This window comes from Nanorana parkeri, unplaced genomic scaffold (genome assembly GCF_000935625.1).
Source record: "Nanorana parkeri isolate BGI_ZX_2015 unplaced genomic scaffold, ASM93562v1 scaffold1988, whole genome shotgun sequence".
Classification (NCBI taxonomy): Eukaryota; Metazoa; Chordata; class Amphibia; order Anura; family Dicroglossidae; genus Nanorana; species Nanorana parkeri.
In genome coordinates, this window is record NW_017308256.1 from 162,707 (window position 1) to 177,867 (window position 15,161).

A 15,161-nucleotide genomic window follows, 5' to 3' on the forward strand; every position below is an offset into this window, starting at 1 on the left:
AGTGCCAGGATTTCTTTGAGAAGCACCACCCCAACATAACTGTAACAAGAGTCTTCAATCTGATGAACAACAACGTGGTCTCTCATTTCCGGCGGGTTATGCAGCGCAGGAAAGAACAAGTGACATTGTTTGTCACAGACAGGTTTTTCTACAAAATTTACCCTGCGGCTAAGAAACAAAGAAGAGAGGAAATCCTTGAAGGATATCTCCACGATATCCTTATGGAGGGGGACTCTCCCTCCAATTAACCTCCTCCACACCCACCTTCCTCTCCTCCACGCCAGAAGTCGCCCCAAGAAAGGTTAGTGTTCCCTCTCTTCATACTGTACTGTACTTTGTTTCATATTTTTGTGGTAAATTAATTGTTTTACATATGGTTCAGAATGGATTAACCTCCTTTACATTGAGCCCTATGGGAAAACTGTATTCTGTTCCCGACCACGATCATAGCGATCAGAAAGGATTAACCTGATTTACATTGAACCTAAGGGGGAAATTTGATTCGGTTCGTGACCAATTCGGTTCACGACCAGAATCGTGGAGCCAATTAAGTTTGTGAACCGAGGTACCACTGTATTAGATTTTAATATTGTAAAATATTTTGCATTTTAAATAAAATAATAATAATATTAATTCCACCACTGAAAACATCATATTGAAAGAGACGGAAGAATTGCAGTAATATAACTCTGGCATACATAGTCAGTTTGTATATTTTTAAAGCTCTTTGTGTGTTATTGTTGAAAAAAAATATTTTTATATATATCTTTGAAAAAATAAAATCACCAGATTTACAATGATGCATTTTATAGAAAGTTCAGCTGGGAAAACAGCTGAAAGTAGATGCAGAATGAAGAATCATATTTAGAACAATGAGAAATGTATGACACTGAAGTGTATAAAAGGAGAGAGGAGAGGAGAGATGATGACATTGTCACTAACTTACTGTGGGGATGTCACTGATCAATGTTCAGTATAATATCACAGAATTCTCTACACAGTCCGTGACAGAGTTTTTTTTGTTTTCTCTGTATATGATGATCAAAACGTTATCGCCATTTATTACCTATAAAGACCAGCTCTTCTGGATTGTCCTGTGGATGACATTTTATGTATACAGCACTCTGAGTTCAGCGCAGAGCTTTAAATTCCAGCTTGGGATCAGAGAAGCAGAAATAGAATTTTATCAAGATGGTGACCTTATCATTGGAGGAGTCTTCACCATGCATACATCTGTTGCAAATTTCACAGAAAACAATACCCAGATACTTTGCTGTAGGGAGTAAGTAGAATTTTACATCATCATTTAACATTTTTCTTTGTTCTTCTTTGAGTTGCTTATTTGATTAAATGTAATTGATGAAATGTTCAGGAAATATGTCACAACCAATGATTAGAAAATTAAAGGGGTCATGTGAAGATGAAAATATACGAGTTGCCTCTGACTCAGACAGTCAGGCAGTTGTATAGTTTTTTCACAGGTCTGTGAGGTTAATGAAGAGCTGAAGCTGTGAGGATCAATGTGTTGGGCAGGCAACAAATATTTGCAGAAGGAGAGGTGTAAGTTTCAGCATTGTGATATTGATCTTTGATTCATAAACTAGACAATCCCTGGAACGATCATGCAGGATGGCAGACTACCCAGACTTTATTGGCTGCTTATCTGTTGCAGGTCAGTGACCATCTATGTACAGAAGCCAGGGTCAGGATGACAAAAGCAAGTTGGTAATAGCAGCTTCCAAAATGTCTCTGCTTTTTTTCACTCTGATTTTAAAAAATCTGTCCTCAAGAACACCATTGTGTACAGTTCAGTAATTACCGTATATTACAATTATTACCAGGTTATGCATTCATAATAAAATGTGATAAAAAAACCAGTGTGAGTGCCGATAGTCTGAATATCCACAGACACAGGGCAGCTTCTAAAGCTTCCAACTCACTGCAGACAAATCAACTGATTTCTTTCTCCTGTGCAATGCTGACCAGTAGCAGTATGCATGGGACAAATGGATACAATAGACATTTCTGAATGCAGTGAGTACATTTGGTTTCTCTGTCTTAGCAATGTAGATTTATTGCTCTCTGAGCTTTTGGTCATTCTGGTCAGCACTGAATTTAACTCTGTGTGCCTAACACAGTCTTCATGAGCTATAATATTCCTGAGTGTCTCCTCAGCTGGACACTTTGAAGACAGTTGTATGAAGTTCTACAAAAATCCACAGCTTAAAAATAAAATATATAATGGTGTTATAGAGTAATTGTGTGCAGGACTACTAACAATGATATCATAATATAAAATATTGTGATGGTCATTATTATTGATACTACACCACCTCTTTTGGTACTTGCTTGCTGTGGCAGTGGAAATGGTGAGAGGAATTTATACTGAGGCCCTGAGATATTAAATGCTGAAAAAGGCTGGAGAGCTATTGAGGACAGAGTAGATACAAGGAAAATGAAGGTTAATAGTTAATTTCCTGCACTGATACCTCTTCCCTGACATCTTCTAGTCATAGAATTGGTCCCTAGAAATATACTGACTATGCTGAATGTTCTCCTGCTACCGTCCCTCAATTCACTGTTAAGATAATTGACAGACAGGAGGGTACAAATGTTGCTTAGACAGTGCCAAAAGGTGTCTCTCTGCCTGCAGGATGACAGGGAGAGAAGAGATAACACCAGTCATGTATGCATGTATCCCCCCTAAGCAGGGCTGCACATGATCAGTTCTATCTTCTGAGCAAATTAGAGTTTGGGCATAGCTGGCTGAGAATGCTCAGTAGAGAACCTTGAGGTAGCATGGAGTTAGGGCATTGCTCCACTCCTCCAATGCCTACAGAAGGCTGGCTCTGGTCCTGGCCATTTCATGCAATGAAGCTGCTGTTTTTAACCTTATAATGATCTTATTAATGTCCTGGCATGAAGATTAGGGGCAGTGGGTTTGCTATTTGCTTTTTACACTTCACTCAGATTATTTATGATTTGTTTTTGGAAGCTATATGAGGTCATGGTGACATCATGGGGGTCACCTGGGCGCTGTTATCATGTATTTGCTCTACACAATACACAATAGTCCATAAACAAGTTATGGTATTGGCACTGCCTAACAATACTCTATGGTTTTAAAGAAATGTCATAGCGGAGAAAACCCAGGACAACCCAGGATAACTTGTAGGAACAGGAAATAGATACCTGTTATTTGCATTAGACGTGGTCTAATAACCTCTGTGATCCATGTCTGCAATTGCTGTGCAGTCAGGATGAAAGGATGTTATTCATTCCTTTGGTGGAGATATTTTCAATACATTCATTCGTAAAATGAACTAGATGCATTGGGTTTGATTTACTGAAGGCAAATAAGTTTATGGCAAATTCCCTTGCAAAGTGAACAGACTATTTTCCTTTAGTAAATCAGCCGCATAGAGTGTTTCAAAAACAATAATAGCTTATGATGTGACAGAAGGTAAATGGTGTTCTTGATGGACATACTGTTAATGGATATATGTTGGATTGAAATGAATTGGATAGAATCCCTGGAATTAATAAAAAGTGTGTAAGATTCTCCTTAGAACTCCATCATGCACTAGAATGACAAATATCAGTGCTTGCCACAGAATTGTGTACCTGTTTGAAAGAGATTCATGAATTTGGTGCAAACCCGGCCATTTGTGGTACACAGACACACTGTATCCTGAGCATCCATAGTGAACCCTCCATCCTCAGTGCAGCTCAGTAACACTCAGCCAAGTGAAATCACAGGCTCGGCATTACTGAAATGTCTGACCGGTCACTGCATCTGTCAGGCAGGCATACATAGTGGCTGAGGATTATTGTTGTGGGTGGGCACAGCCTGATAGTTACTATGAGGGCCTGTTCTCATTAGATGCAGTGACTGGTGTTTTTCAGCAATTGAACAATGTCAACAAAGAGAAACCAATTATTTCCTATGTGCTCCATTCACTCCACAACACAGGTGCGATCTGCTGTGCAGTGTGTTGTAAAAAGTTTAGACATGCTGGACCGCACTGAAGGGCAATGCACAACAGAGCAGTACACCACACTGCTTTGCCTGAATGGAGTGTACTGTTTGAAAGCTCCAAAAAAGTAATAAAAACAAAAAAGTATAACACACTACCCATCACACTAAAATGCTAAAATGAGCCCTGATTCAGTCTAATCTATGTGGGAACCCCTTATACAGCCTTGTCCTAATGCCAGAAAACATGTTGGGATGCAATAAAAACATATACATATGTAGTATAAAGTGTTAGCGTTGTAGCAGTTGTTTCCTGATTGGCCAGCTTCCACACCAATCAGGAAGCCAGGCAGCGCATCATTACACGCTGCCCGGCTTCCTGAACGTGCTAGGCATCAGAGCATTTGGGCGAGTACGAGTACTTGCCCAAATACTCGGAATCGGCATCGATTCTAGTATCGGTGCATCCCTAGTTTTAACCCTTCCCTACATGTTCTAAAATAAAAAAGTTCAGATATAGACAACTGTCAATCTTTTTGTCATTTATTGGTAAATGTATGCAATTGCAAATTGTTATATTCATTATTTAATTTGATTTATAGTTTTTGCTTGTCTTCATAACAAAATAAAAATAGGATTGTCTTTGTTTATCAAATTAAAGCTAAACTAATAACCTGACTGAATAAGGCAGTTATTAACTCAGATTTCCTCAAGCTTTACATAGGAGTCATAACTGATTTTTTAACATTCGCTCATCACTTATTGAACATGAATATTATGCTGTTAATTATTAATAGTTAAAAAGTGTGAGACCAAATTTTGTGGACCTATGTGTAGTGGCCTCCAATTCCTCCCCCAACACCATTGACAACCCGGACACTTACCTGTCTCTGCTCCACAGAGATCATCCTCAATGGCACAGCCTCCTTTAGAAAAGCTTCCACTGCTGAGTCCAGCTTCTCCCACAAAGACTTACCCCAATCTCTGATCATTCCAGTGGAAAGTTGGTATTTAGCTTGTTTCAGTGGAGCAGGGACAGGTCAGTGCCTTGTCAGTGGTGTGGAGGAGACCATCCAAGATCAATAATTGTAAATTCATTTTACAATGTACCCTCATCTAACAGACTTTTTTTGCCTTTATAGTTTTTATGAACAATTCCCTGTAAATGTTTTGGCATTTCTTTCTACTATTCGCAACATTAACCTAAATCCAGAAATTTTGCCCAATATCACTCTGGGATTTCATGTTCTAGATTCATGTTTACATCCTAGTATGGCCGTAAGGAATGTTCTAAGCATTTTATCTGGACCACAGAAGGCAGTCCCTAATTACTCATGTTCTGGAGAAGGTCAACCGGTGGGTTTTATTGGAGATCAGTATTCAGTGACAACAATTCCAATGGCACAAATACTTGCAATCTATGGATACACACAGGTAGGTTCTATGACTTTTATCTTTGCCTTCAAGACCACCCTGCGAAAAATAATAAAGTGAAGTCATTTTATGAAACTGCACTGTAATTATTCTGAGGAGTAACTGGTTTGTACATGGGACTCCTCCTTCACCCCTTATATTTAAATAATTGAAAGGACTATGGCATTTTTAGTACTTTATCCTTAATTAACTTCCTAGGTGCAGTCCACCTAGAAAAATACTTCCTCCCAATTCACACAATCTTCACTGCGAGGACCTGCTCAGGACTGCACAACCTTGACAAGCAAAACATCCCCGGCGCCTGCGCCGCGTGATAGCTGAGAGTTGCGTCTCTCTGTTTCCCCAGTGACCGATGACGCGTATTGTCCTCGCCGGCACATCGGGGTGGGGGGCGGAGATTCATGCACTCATCTGCAATCCTAGACTGCAATGCTATTGAGTGTCCTTATGCTTACGTTACGGCTATGATGACCACTATGCAGCCACAGCACCGACCTGGATCATCTGATTGTGGATAAGATCTATCAATTATTTTTGTCAGTTATGATTTGTTGTTTTTTAAATAGTTTTGGATTTTTAAATATGGCGTTTTTTTTGCCGCCATTGTGACATCACTGGGGGTGTGTGTATCCTTAATTGATTAACTCCATGGGATATATATGTGGTGTATGAGGGTTATTATATTGTCACGTCTTTCCGCCTTGAGGAAGGGACCCTGCACGGCCCCCGAAACGTCGGCTTTTTGGATCACTGTGACGTCTTTGTCCAATAAAAAGGACATAATCATCTTTATTATTGAGTGCTGGTGATCTGCTTCTTTGTTCTGTGTTTGCACAGCACCATCGTTATCACTACGAGCACCACATTGCTTATTGGCCGGGACTGCTGTGAGGTGTGCGGAGTGCTCCTCCATCGATCTACATCTGTACTTTCTGGCATCTCATCCTGCACCCAAGCAAGGAGGCCGCCCTTTGGGTACGTTTATTTTTAGTCCAATCATTTGGACATCCACATTTTTTCTCCTGTTGTTATTCCATGGATCGTGATACAATATTCACGGTACATCATGGAACCACAGGGCGAACATTCTGAGGATACAACCTATACTTGTGCATTCAACAAACGTGAAATCGACGCTATGCTATTTACTGCCAATCCAATTGCAGCATTCAGCTCTGACTCTGCAATGGATCTCTTCAGAGACCTGAAAAGGCTCAAAAAGAAACACGTTGATTTAGAGCTACATGGATTCACACTCTCTGAATACTTCAGAGCGAAAAAAATCCCAAGAGGGTTCCGTATAGGAAATCAACTGACTATAGGCAGACAGAGCCGAGACTTCTGTGACAAATGGTGTGCAATCTCTACACAAAATTTGTTCAACTACATGTTCCTTGTGATTGAGGAGATTAAAACACAGCTATGTCAAATTAATAAGGACATTATGTTACATGAGACCAAGATCCGTAGCAAAATGGCAGATGATATTGCCTTTAATGCAGAAATTGAAAAAATTGAATCTAAAACACGTACATATGCTGATAAAATTTGCGCTGCCAAATGGGAGAAGTTTAAGCAAGTATGCCAAGACTACCAGGATGGAACGGTATACCCCTGGCTGACCGGGAACACCTTTCAAAGACGAGGGGTGGTGCCTCCTCACGTGGGGGAACAAGACAACGCTGTAATAAACAAAATACTAGCTCTAGTGAGCTGAAAATCCCTCCACGGATAGCGATGCACCATCAACACAATTACAGGACACCATGACCATCGCTGGATCAGCCTCTTCATCCACTCCTTTTTTAGGAAGGACCGGAAGAAACGTACCCGAAGAGGTAGTAAGAAGAAGAAACTCGGGGGCCATCCATCAATACGAGACAGCAAAGACTCAAGAATGTCCGATAATCAACCTTTCGTCTAGAACCATCTCTGACAGTGAAAGTCATGTTGTCAGCAAGGGACTTTCGTTTTGTCCATCACCACGCTTTAATGATTTTCAGTTTGAAATTGACACCTTCAAACTTGAACGCTCCCTGAAGTTGAAACAGCACTTTTGCCATCAAACCTGCACCAAAGGCATAGATTTGTCTACTATCAAATTCAAGAACAAAAGTTAATTTATACACCTGGCCAATTTGCTTCTATTGAGACCTTCATCAAAACTGTCAGATACAGTATGACACTCGTAACATCACTGACAGGAGAAGGACACATAATCGCTCACACCACTCTAATTTAAACAGAGTGGAATTGACCTCCCTAAAATCATTGCAGGAAGATGATTATATCATCATAAAACCTGCCGACAAAGGGGGTGCCATTATTATTATAGACTATGTCAACTACAAAATTGGCATTTGTAATCTTCTATCCGATCTTTCTACATATCTCCCAATCCCACGAGACCCTTTAAACTCGATCCTGAACAAACTGGCATCTCTGACCAACATGGCCCTGGACCAGAGATGGATCTCTGAGGGTATTGCCGAGTGGCTCTATAACCAACATGCTCGCACACCAGTAATATATGGCTTACCAAAGATCCATAAGGGATATGATCCGCTCACTTTTAGGCGCATAGTGGCCGGAACTGGTTCAGTATTACAACCATTAGCCATGTTATTAGACCATTTTCTACAACCTATGGTGAAAGCCCTTCATTCTTATACACGTGATACTAATGACTTCATTATGAAATTGAAATGCATTGATATTTTTTATCCAGGTTGGACTTTATTAACTATGGACGTTTCCGCACTTTACACGTGTATCCCTATGTACACGTGTATCAGCAAAAATGGAACACTGTGCTTTTCTCACTCCAAACACAAAACTGAAACTATGGAGGTTATTCACAAAGCTAGCCGAAGGATCAGCTGTAGCTACGGGTTCAGCCGTCTGAGCCCTTCAGTTCAGTAGAGCAAAAGGGCAGCTGTACGGGCTATTCACTATAGGTCGTACAGCTCCCGAAGTTGGATGAGCGGCTTAGTCGAGCCGAAGGCTTGACTGAGCCAAGGTGAAAGCCGAAGCTGGCCGAATGGCCAGCCATCGGCCGGCTACTGACAGCTGGTTGGAGCCAGCCATCGTATCACGGTTGGCTCTGGCCACTTGCAGAGACAGATCAGCGTCAGGTAACCAGGGGATGCTGAGCCGACGGTGATACGAAAGCCGGCTCTGCTGACTCTCATGGTAATGAAAGTTTAGCGTGCCCTGGTTACTTGGTAACCAAGTGTTGTGGATATTAATATACGCCTATGCGCATAGAAATCTGCTGCGCTAAAAGCACAGTTCTCTGCTCTTCTGTATAATATGATGGAGCGTGCTCAGCGGTACCAAGTAAAACAGACACAAGCTGTTCTCACATTGGATGCTCAGTAGAAAGTCATGCCTAGTGCAGGGAGCTCTGTTTATTTATAGGGCACAAAGGCATAACAGCAGGAAAGGATGGCCACAACAGCCAATCAATTCCTCAATACATAGTTACATAGTTACATAGCATTTGAGGTTGAAAAAAGACACGGTTCCATCAAGTCCAACCTATAGGGTGTATGCATGTGAAACTACATGTGTATGCCTGTGGATGAGTCCATGTGTCATCTTCTGCTTAAGTTTTCCTCTACCCCAGTATTTTGCGCTCTCTGAGGAAATCGTCCAAATGCTTTTTGAACGATTCAACACTCTTAACTGAGATCACTGCTTGTGGCAACGAGTTCTATACCCTGACCGCTCTTACTGTGAAGAAGCCCCTACGCCGCTTGTGATTAAATTTTTCTCCACTAGTTTTAGATGGTGACCTCTAGTCTTTGTTATGGAGGTTGTCGTAAAGAGTTTATTGCTGATGTTGCTATTTCCATTGAACATCTTGTACAAGAAAATCATATCCTCCTTAATCTCCTCACTTCCAGTGTTAACATATTTAAGTTTTGTAACCTTGTCTCAGCTTTGGTCTTCCATCCCCTAATTAGTTTGGTTGCCCTTCTCTGGACTCTCTCTAGTTCAAGGACATCCTTTCTGTAGATTGGTGACCAAAACTGGATCGCATATTCCAGATGTGGCCAAACCAGCGATCTATAAAGTGGCAAAAGTATAGCCTTGTCTCTGCAGTACATTCCCTTTTTAATACAAGATAGTACTCTGCTCGCCTTGTTTACCGTGGTCTGGCACTGCAAGCTATTATTCAACCTGTGGTCTACAACGACCCCCAGATCTTTTTCCATTTGTGACTTCCCTAGTGGAGTTCCCATTAATTATGTCATCCTCTTGCCATTTTTAACTCCAAAGTGCATAACTTTACATTTATCAACATTGAACCTCATCTGCCATATATTTGCCCACTCCCCAACTTTATCCAGGTCCCCCTGTAATGTTATAATGTATAAGTCTGTGTCTATTACCCTCCCGATTTTGGTGTCATCAGCAAACACGGAAACATGACTATTTACTCCTCCCCGATATCATTAATAAACAGGATGAATAGCATGGGGCCCAGCACTGATCCCTGGGGCATGACGCTCATGACCCTAGACCAATCTGAAAAGGAGCCATTTATCGATACTCTCTGGACCCGTTCCTGTAGCCAGTTCTCTATCCATGTACACGCCATTTCATCTATGCCCATCGATCTCAGCTTGTGTAGTAAGCATTTATGAGGTACTGTGTCAAATGCTTTAGAAAAATCCAGATATACCACATCTACCGGCCTCCCTCTATCCAGACCTCTACTCACCTCTTCGTAGAATGTTAGTAGGTTGGTCTGGCAGGAACTGTCTTTCCTAAATCTGTGCTGATTGTCATTTACTATGCCATTATCCTGAACAAACTCTACTAAGTAGTCCTTAATCAGTCCCTCCAACAGATTGCATACTATTGATGTACAACACATTTACATAACACAGAGTCAGCCAATGAGACACATGTATACATTTGAATAGACAATAGAAATGGGAGTATATGTTCGTGAACGTGCAGTACAACGTGCACAGCTCCCAGCTGCTAGTTCATGTGAACTCCATGCACACCAGTTAACAATGAAAACCACGTGCAGCGGAGTTTGCGCCAAAAGACTACACAAAGGAATCCGCATGTTAACTGTGAACGTTGCTCCGATCAGACCCGTGCATATACTCTCGCCGTTACCACTGGCGCAAATTCCCCTCAGCATTGTTCAGTGAACAATGCCTAATAGAACTATACTACTATTCCCATGAATGTGAGTTTATCTGCAGGGAAAACGCCATATGATTTCCACTAAGTGTAATAGGGAACCTTCACTGATCCACCGTTTTCATAGTTAACCATAATAGCAATTCCGCAGCTGTGGTCCAGTATAACTCAGCTGCCGTGACAATCCACTCCGATGGTTTATCCTCAGAGCTGATTAACCCTGGCTGCGGTCCATAGAGCATAACCCTGGCAAACCTGACACTGAGAGACATGATGACAATATTCACATAGACAATCTACTAAAAACACATCCTAAGAAAAACATCCACCAAAGTCCAAATAAAATTTCCACAACACCAGGGGAAGCTGATCTGTCATTACCATGAGAGCTTAGCAGAGCCAGCTCTTATTATAATGACAGCTGGTCCCGGCCAATAGAAAACAGTTAGGCAAAGCTAGCTGTCACTTCTGGATCGGCTGAGTCGAACTCGTTCTGCACTTCGGGTCGGCCGAACACGCTAAGCATGTTTGGCCGACCCGAAGCCAGCCACAGCAAGCTGATGTACGGCTGATTTTAGTCGGTGTATGGCTCAAATCAGCTGTACAAGCCTGAAGTGAATAGCTGAACAGCGTTCGGCTCCCTTCACTTCAGGTCGGTTATTCACTCAGCTGCCTTTGGTAGCTTTGTGAATAACCCCCTATAATATCCCAAAAGAAATTAAAAAAAAACACCTTCCAAAAGAACGTTACATAAAAAAACTGCAGCTAAAAAAGAAAGTAAAATTAGAATTCAAAAACAACAAGAATGAGAACACACAAAAAAATCAGCCAAAAGGCATGACTGCCTAAGAGCTAGTAATCAAACACGTTGCTGACAGGTAGAAGCTCTAATAAACACTTTTAGGTTGGAGAAGACATGTAAACACCAATCAGTATTGATATCCCCATGTTTGGAATTCTACCATTTTCTACAAGATGACGTTCTGGTACAGAATGCTCATAAAACATGTATTAGGGGCTTGTTAATCAAAATAAGAGCCTGTGAGAAAAGGAGGCAAGCCATATACTGGAAATATCAGAGCTCACTGACCAAGGCAGGGTCTCTATTTCATTAGAGATGACTAATTGTTTTAGTGTATTACTCTTCTCTCTGTAACCTACAGGGCTCCAAAAGCAATCTACCCCTCACTTGTTGATATTTAAAGATTGCCATACGCAGTGCATCGTCCCAAAATTTCTAATGATCAACTAGCTACTCTATCAGCACCATTTTTTGTGGTGGAGCCGCTGATTAAAAATCTTCCGTACACAAGGCTCCAGGGCTGGATGGATTTAGTGTCGAGTAATACCAAGACTTTTGTTGACTTGCACCTCACTTATGCCAGGAATAAAACCAAGCAGCCACTAAAGGTGTATTACACAAGGAAATGTTTGGCACGCTTATTGCAACAATCCCCAAGCCTGAAAAGTCCTTGTCAGACCTAGAAAACTACAGGCCGATTCTTATTAAACACCGACACCTTATGATCTATGCTACATTGTTAACAGACAGATTACTCTCTATTATCCCTCAATTAATACATCCTGATCAGGTTAGATTTGTTGCTGAGAAGCTAGCCCCAGGCAGGACCAGGAGGTTAATTGATCTGATTATGGTTTGTAATGGTGCCCATACACCTGCCGATTTATGGTATGATAATCGCAGAAAATCCTGCGATCGTGCGATAATCGGCAGGTGTATGGAAGGCGTGCAACTGTTTCTACTGTACGGTTGCATGTCTTTTGTCTCCCGTGCAGGCTTGAAAACCCACCGAGAATTGTACGATTGTCGGCGGGTTAGTGCCGTTCTCGGGAGACAAATGCCGAATGGGTCGGTGTGCACAAGGGCACACTGCCCGTGCGGCATTGGACTCATCGGAAGCCCGCCCCTCAGCGGGGCGGGTTTTCGATGATCGCAAGTACGATCTGCCTGTCCAAGATGGGCGGATCGTACAAGCTTTTAATTACCTTACAACCATCGCAAGACAAAAGTCTTGCGATGGTTGTAAAGTGTATGGCAAGGTTCAAACAAACCCTTTGCAATCACTACCATCCTAAAAGCAGCTGCTCAAAGAATATGAAGAATATGGGGAAATTCCCCTCTATAAAGTTAAAGACTTTAAATCTTAAATGTTGGCAATGAATTTAGTAGACATGTGTGATTTGTTTTGTTCAAAGTTGAAATCCGTACACATTTCAATTCAGATTTTTGTTTCTGTGGACTGTAAAAATAGTAATTTTCTTTCCTTTTTTCCGTCACTTTGCTGCAACTAATATTCATTGGAATCCTAATCCCGAACTGAGTTAACATTCGGACCCGAATCCCGAAAGATGAGATAAAGTAAAAATCTAAAACTAAACTGAATTAAACACATTTTTTGCAGGCTTACATGTTTATAATTAAGCACCCCAACCTGAAGCGGATACATATTGTGAATTCTAATTCTCATGGGCACCTTCATCAATTTTTAACTATTTAGCGATTACATTTGACTTCCCATGGAAGCAACTTGTTCAGTAATAGTGATGGGCCGAGCACCCCCCTTTTCAGTTTGAATACGAATTTTTGAATATGGAGAAAGTTTGTATTCAAACTCAAATTCAATGCAAGCCTATGGGGGTAGAACATTGAGAATAAAAGGTCTCCATTTTGATGCCTTATATGCAAGTTATTGGCCATAAAGTGGTGCATCTGTACGATGTATAAAACCTGCTGCAGCAAAACTGACATTTCTAAATATATATTTTTTTTAGCTTGCATTTCTCTCCTCCCAAACAATACCAGGCCCTTTAGGTCTGGTAGGAATGTTAGGAGGGACTCCATTTTTTTTTAAAAAAGCATGGGGTTCCCCTCAACATCATACCAGGCCCTTAAGGTCTAGTAGGAATATTGAGGAGGGACCCCATGTAAAAAAAGTGTGTGGGGTTCCCCTTCAAAGTCATACCAGACCCTTATGGACTGGTAGGACTTATATGGAGGAACCCCACCAGCAAAAATGGGGGGGAATGTGGGGTCCCCCTAAAATCCATTACGAGACCTTTAATCCGGGCATAGGCCTGGCAGGACCGGAAAGGGGGGGATGAGTGAGCGCCCCCCTCCCATACCAGGCCACATGCCCTCAGCACTGGGAGGGTGCTTTTCTAGGGTCGCCCCTGGAAAAGCACCTTGTCCCCATGCTGATGGGGACAATGGCCTCTTCCCTACAAGCCCTGGAGCATTGGTTGTGGGGGTGCAGGCAGGTGGTTTATTCACAACAGGGTAGCCCTTTAATAAATGGGCACCCAGATGCAGCCCCCCTTGTGAATGAGTAAGGGGTAAGTACCCCTACCCATTCACAAAAGGGTTAAATAAAAGTTATATAAAAAGTCCAGACTTGTCTGTTGACATCTACATTTGAGGTAATAACACATCTGGCAAAAAAGCCTGTATTCCCTTAAATCCAATGGAGGGAGGGGAGCCCAAATATCTTCAATTATTATTAAACAGCAATCTTAGACTGAACTAAACAATGGTGGTCTTCTAACTCTACCAAACTATGGAAACAAATGTAAAATGGATGCTTCAAAAATTGATCTTAAACTATTGATCAGAGCTGCACTGCTAAGTGGCCATGCCAACAAATGCTACCCAGATACTGTTACTGCTGCATTAAGGGTTGGGTCTCACTGACCCAATCCTCCCAAGTGCAGTGTGCTTGATTCATAACAGATACCACTGACCTCCATAGGTGCACATGTCACAGACCTAAACTCTAAATGATGGGAAACATCTAAACTGTTGGTAACTTAAATCATTTTTTGCTCAACATATGGGATCCCTTGCAAAGACTACTGCAACTACCTTTATCACTAAGGATAATCCCCTTATCAAGAAACTTATCACTTTTTATGAAGACCATAGATCCAGATAAAAACACATTTGATATATCTATCTGCTCTTGTCTGGCCCTAATCTATCAGTGAAATTAGAAACTATGGAAGAATGGGAACAAAAACTTGAACTCTCCCGGCCAATCCAACAATGGTGCTATGAGCTGTGTTGTCCACTCCTGACTTCCTGATGGTTAGCCTACTGGAAATCATCACAAAATCTATTGCACAGATGGTACTCCAGAAGTTGCCTCCAACTTTCCCAAAACAATCTCCAATGTGCTGGAGAGACAACATATTTTATGGATCTACAGACTACTAACTGCCTTCTGGTGAGACATTTTCCAGTTCATTGCATCAGTTACTGACTTCTCCATCACCCCTGATCCTAAACTAGCACTATGATATGTGGATCTTTATCACCCACACATTAATTGCAGCCAGACTCTCTGTAGCTTTAAAATTGTTGGCTCTTAGATAGCAGATGTACCTCATTGATATGATCACAAAGTGTACACAAAGTACTTAATATATTCATCATCTGAGTCTCAAATATTGTCTTCATATTATTACTAACATGCACTATCAACTAACTCAGTTTACTATGCCTATTTGTATTATTATTTCAAAGACCAAGATACATGACTCTACTCTCAGATATTTTTATTATTATTAT

The 15,161-nt window shown here is 41.3% G+C and overlaps 1 protein-coding gene across 1 annotated transcript in view; it reads left to right on the forward strand.

Annotated features, from left to right (window-relative positions):
• Positions 1 to 7,861: 7,861 nt before the first annotated feature.
• Positions 7,862 to 15,161, forward strand: part of LOC108800315 (vomeronasal type-2 receptor 26-like) — a gene marked incomplete at its 3' end in the record, with an annotated part of 16,928 nt that continues 9,628 nt past the window's right edge. The window contains exon 1 of the mRNA XM_018572291.1: positions 7,862 to 7,892. Coding sequence (XP_018427793.1) covers positions 7,862 to 7,892 — 31 coding nt within the window. The remainder of the gene's footprint in view (positions 7,893 to 15,161) is intronic.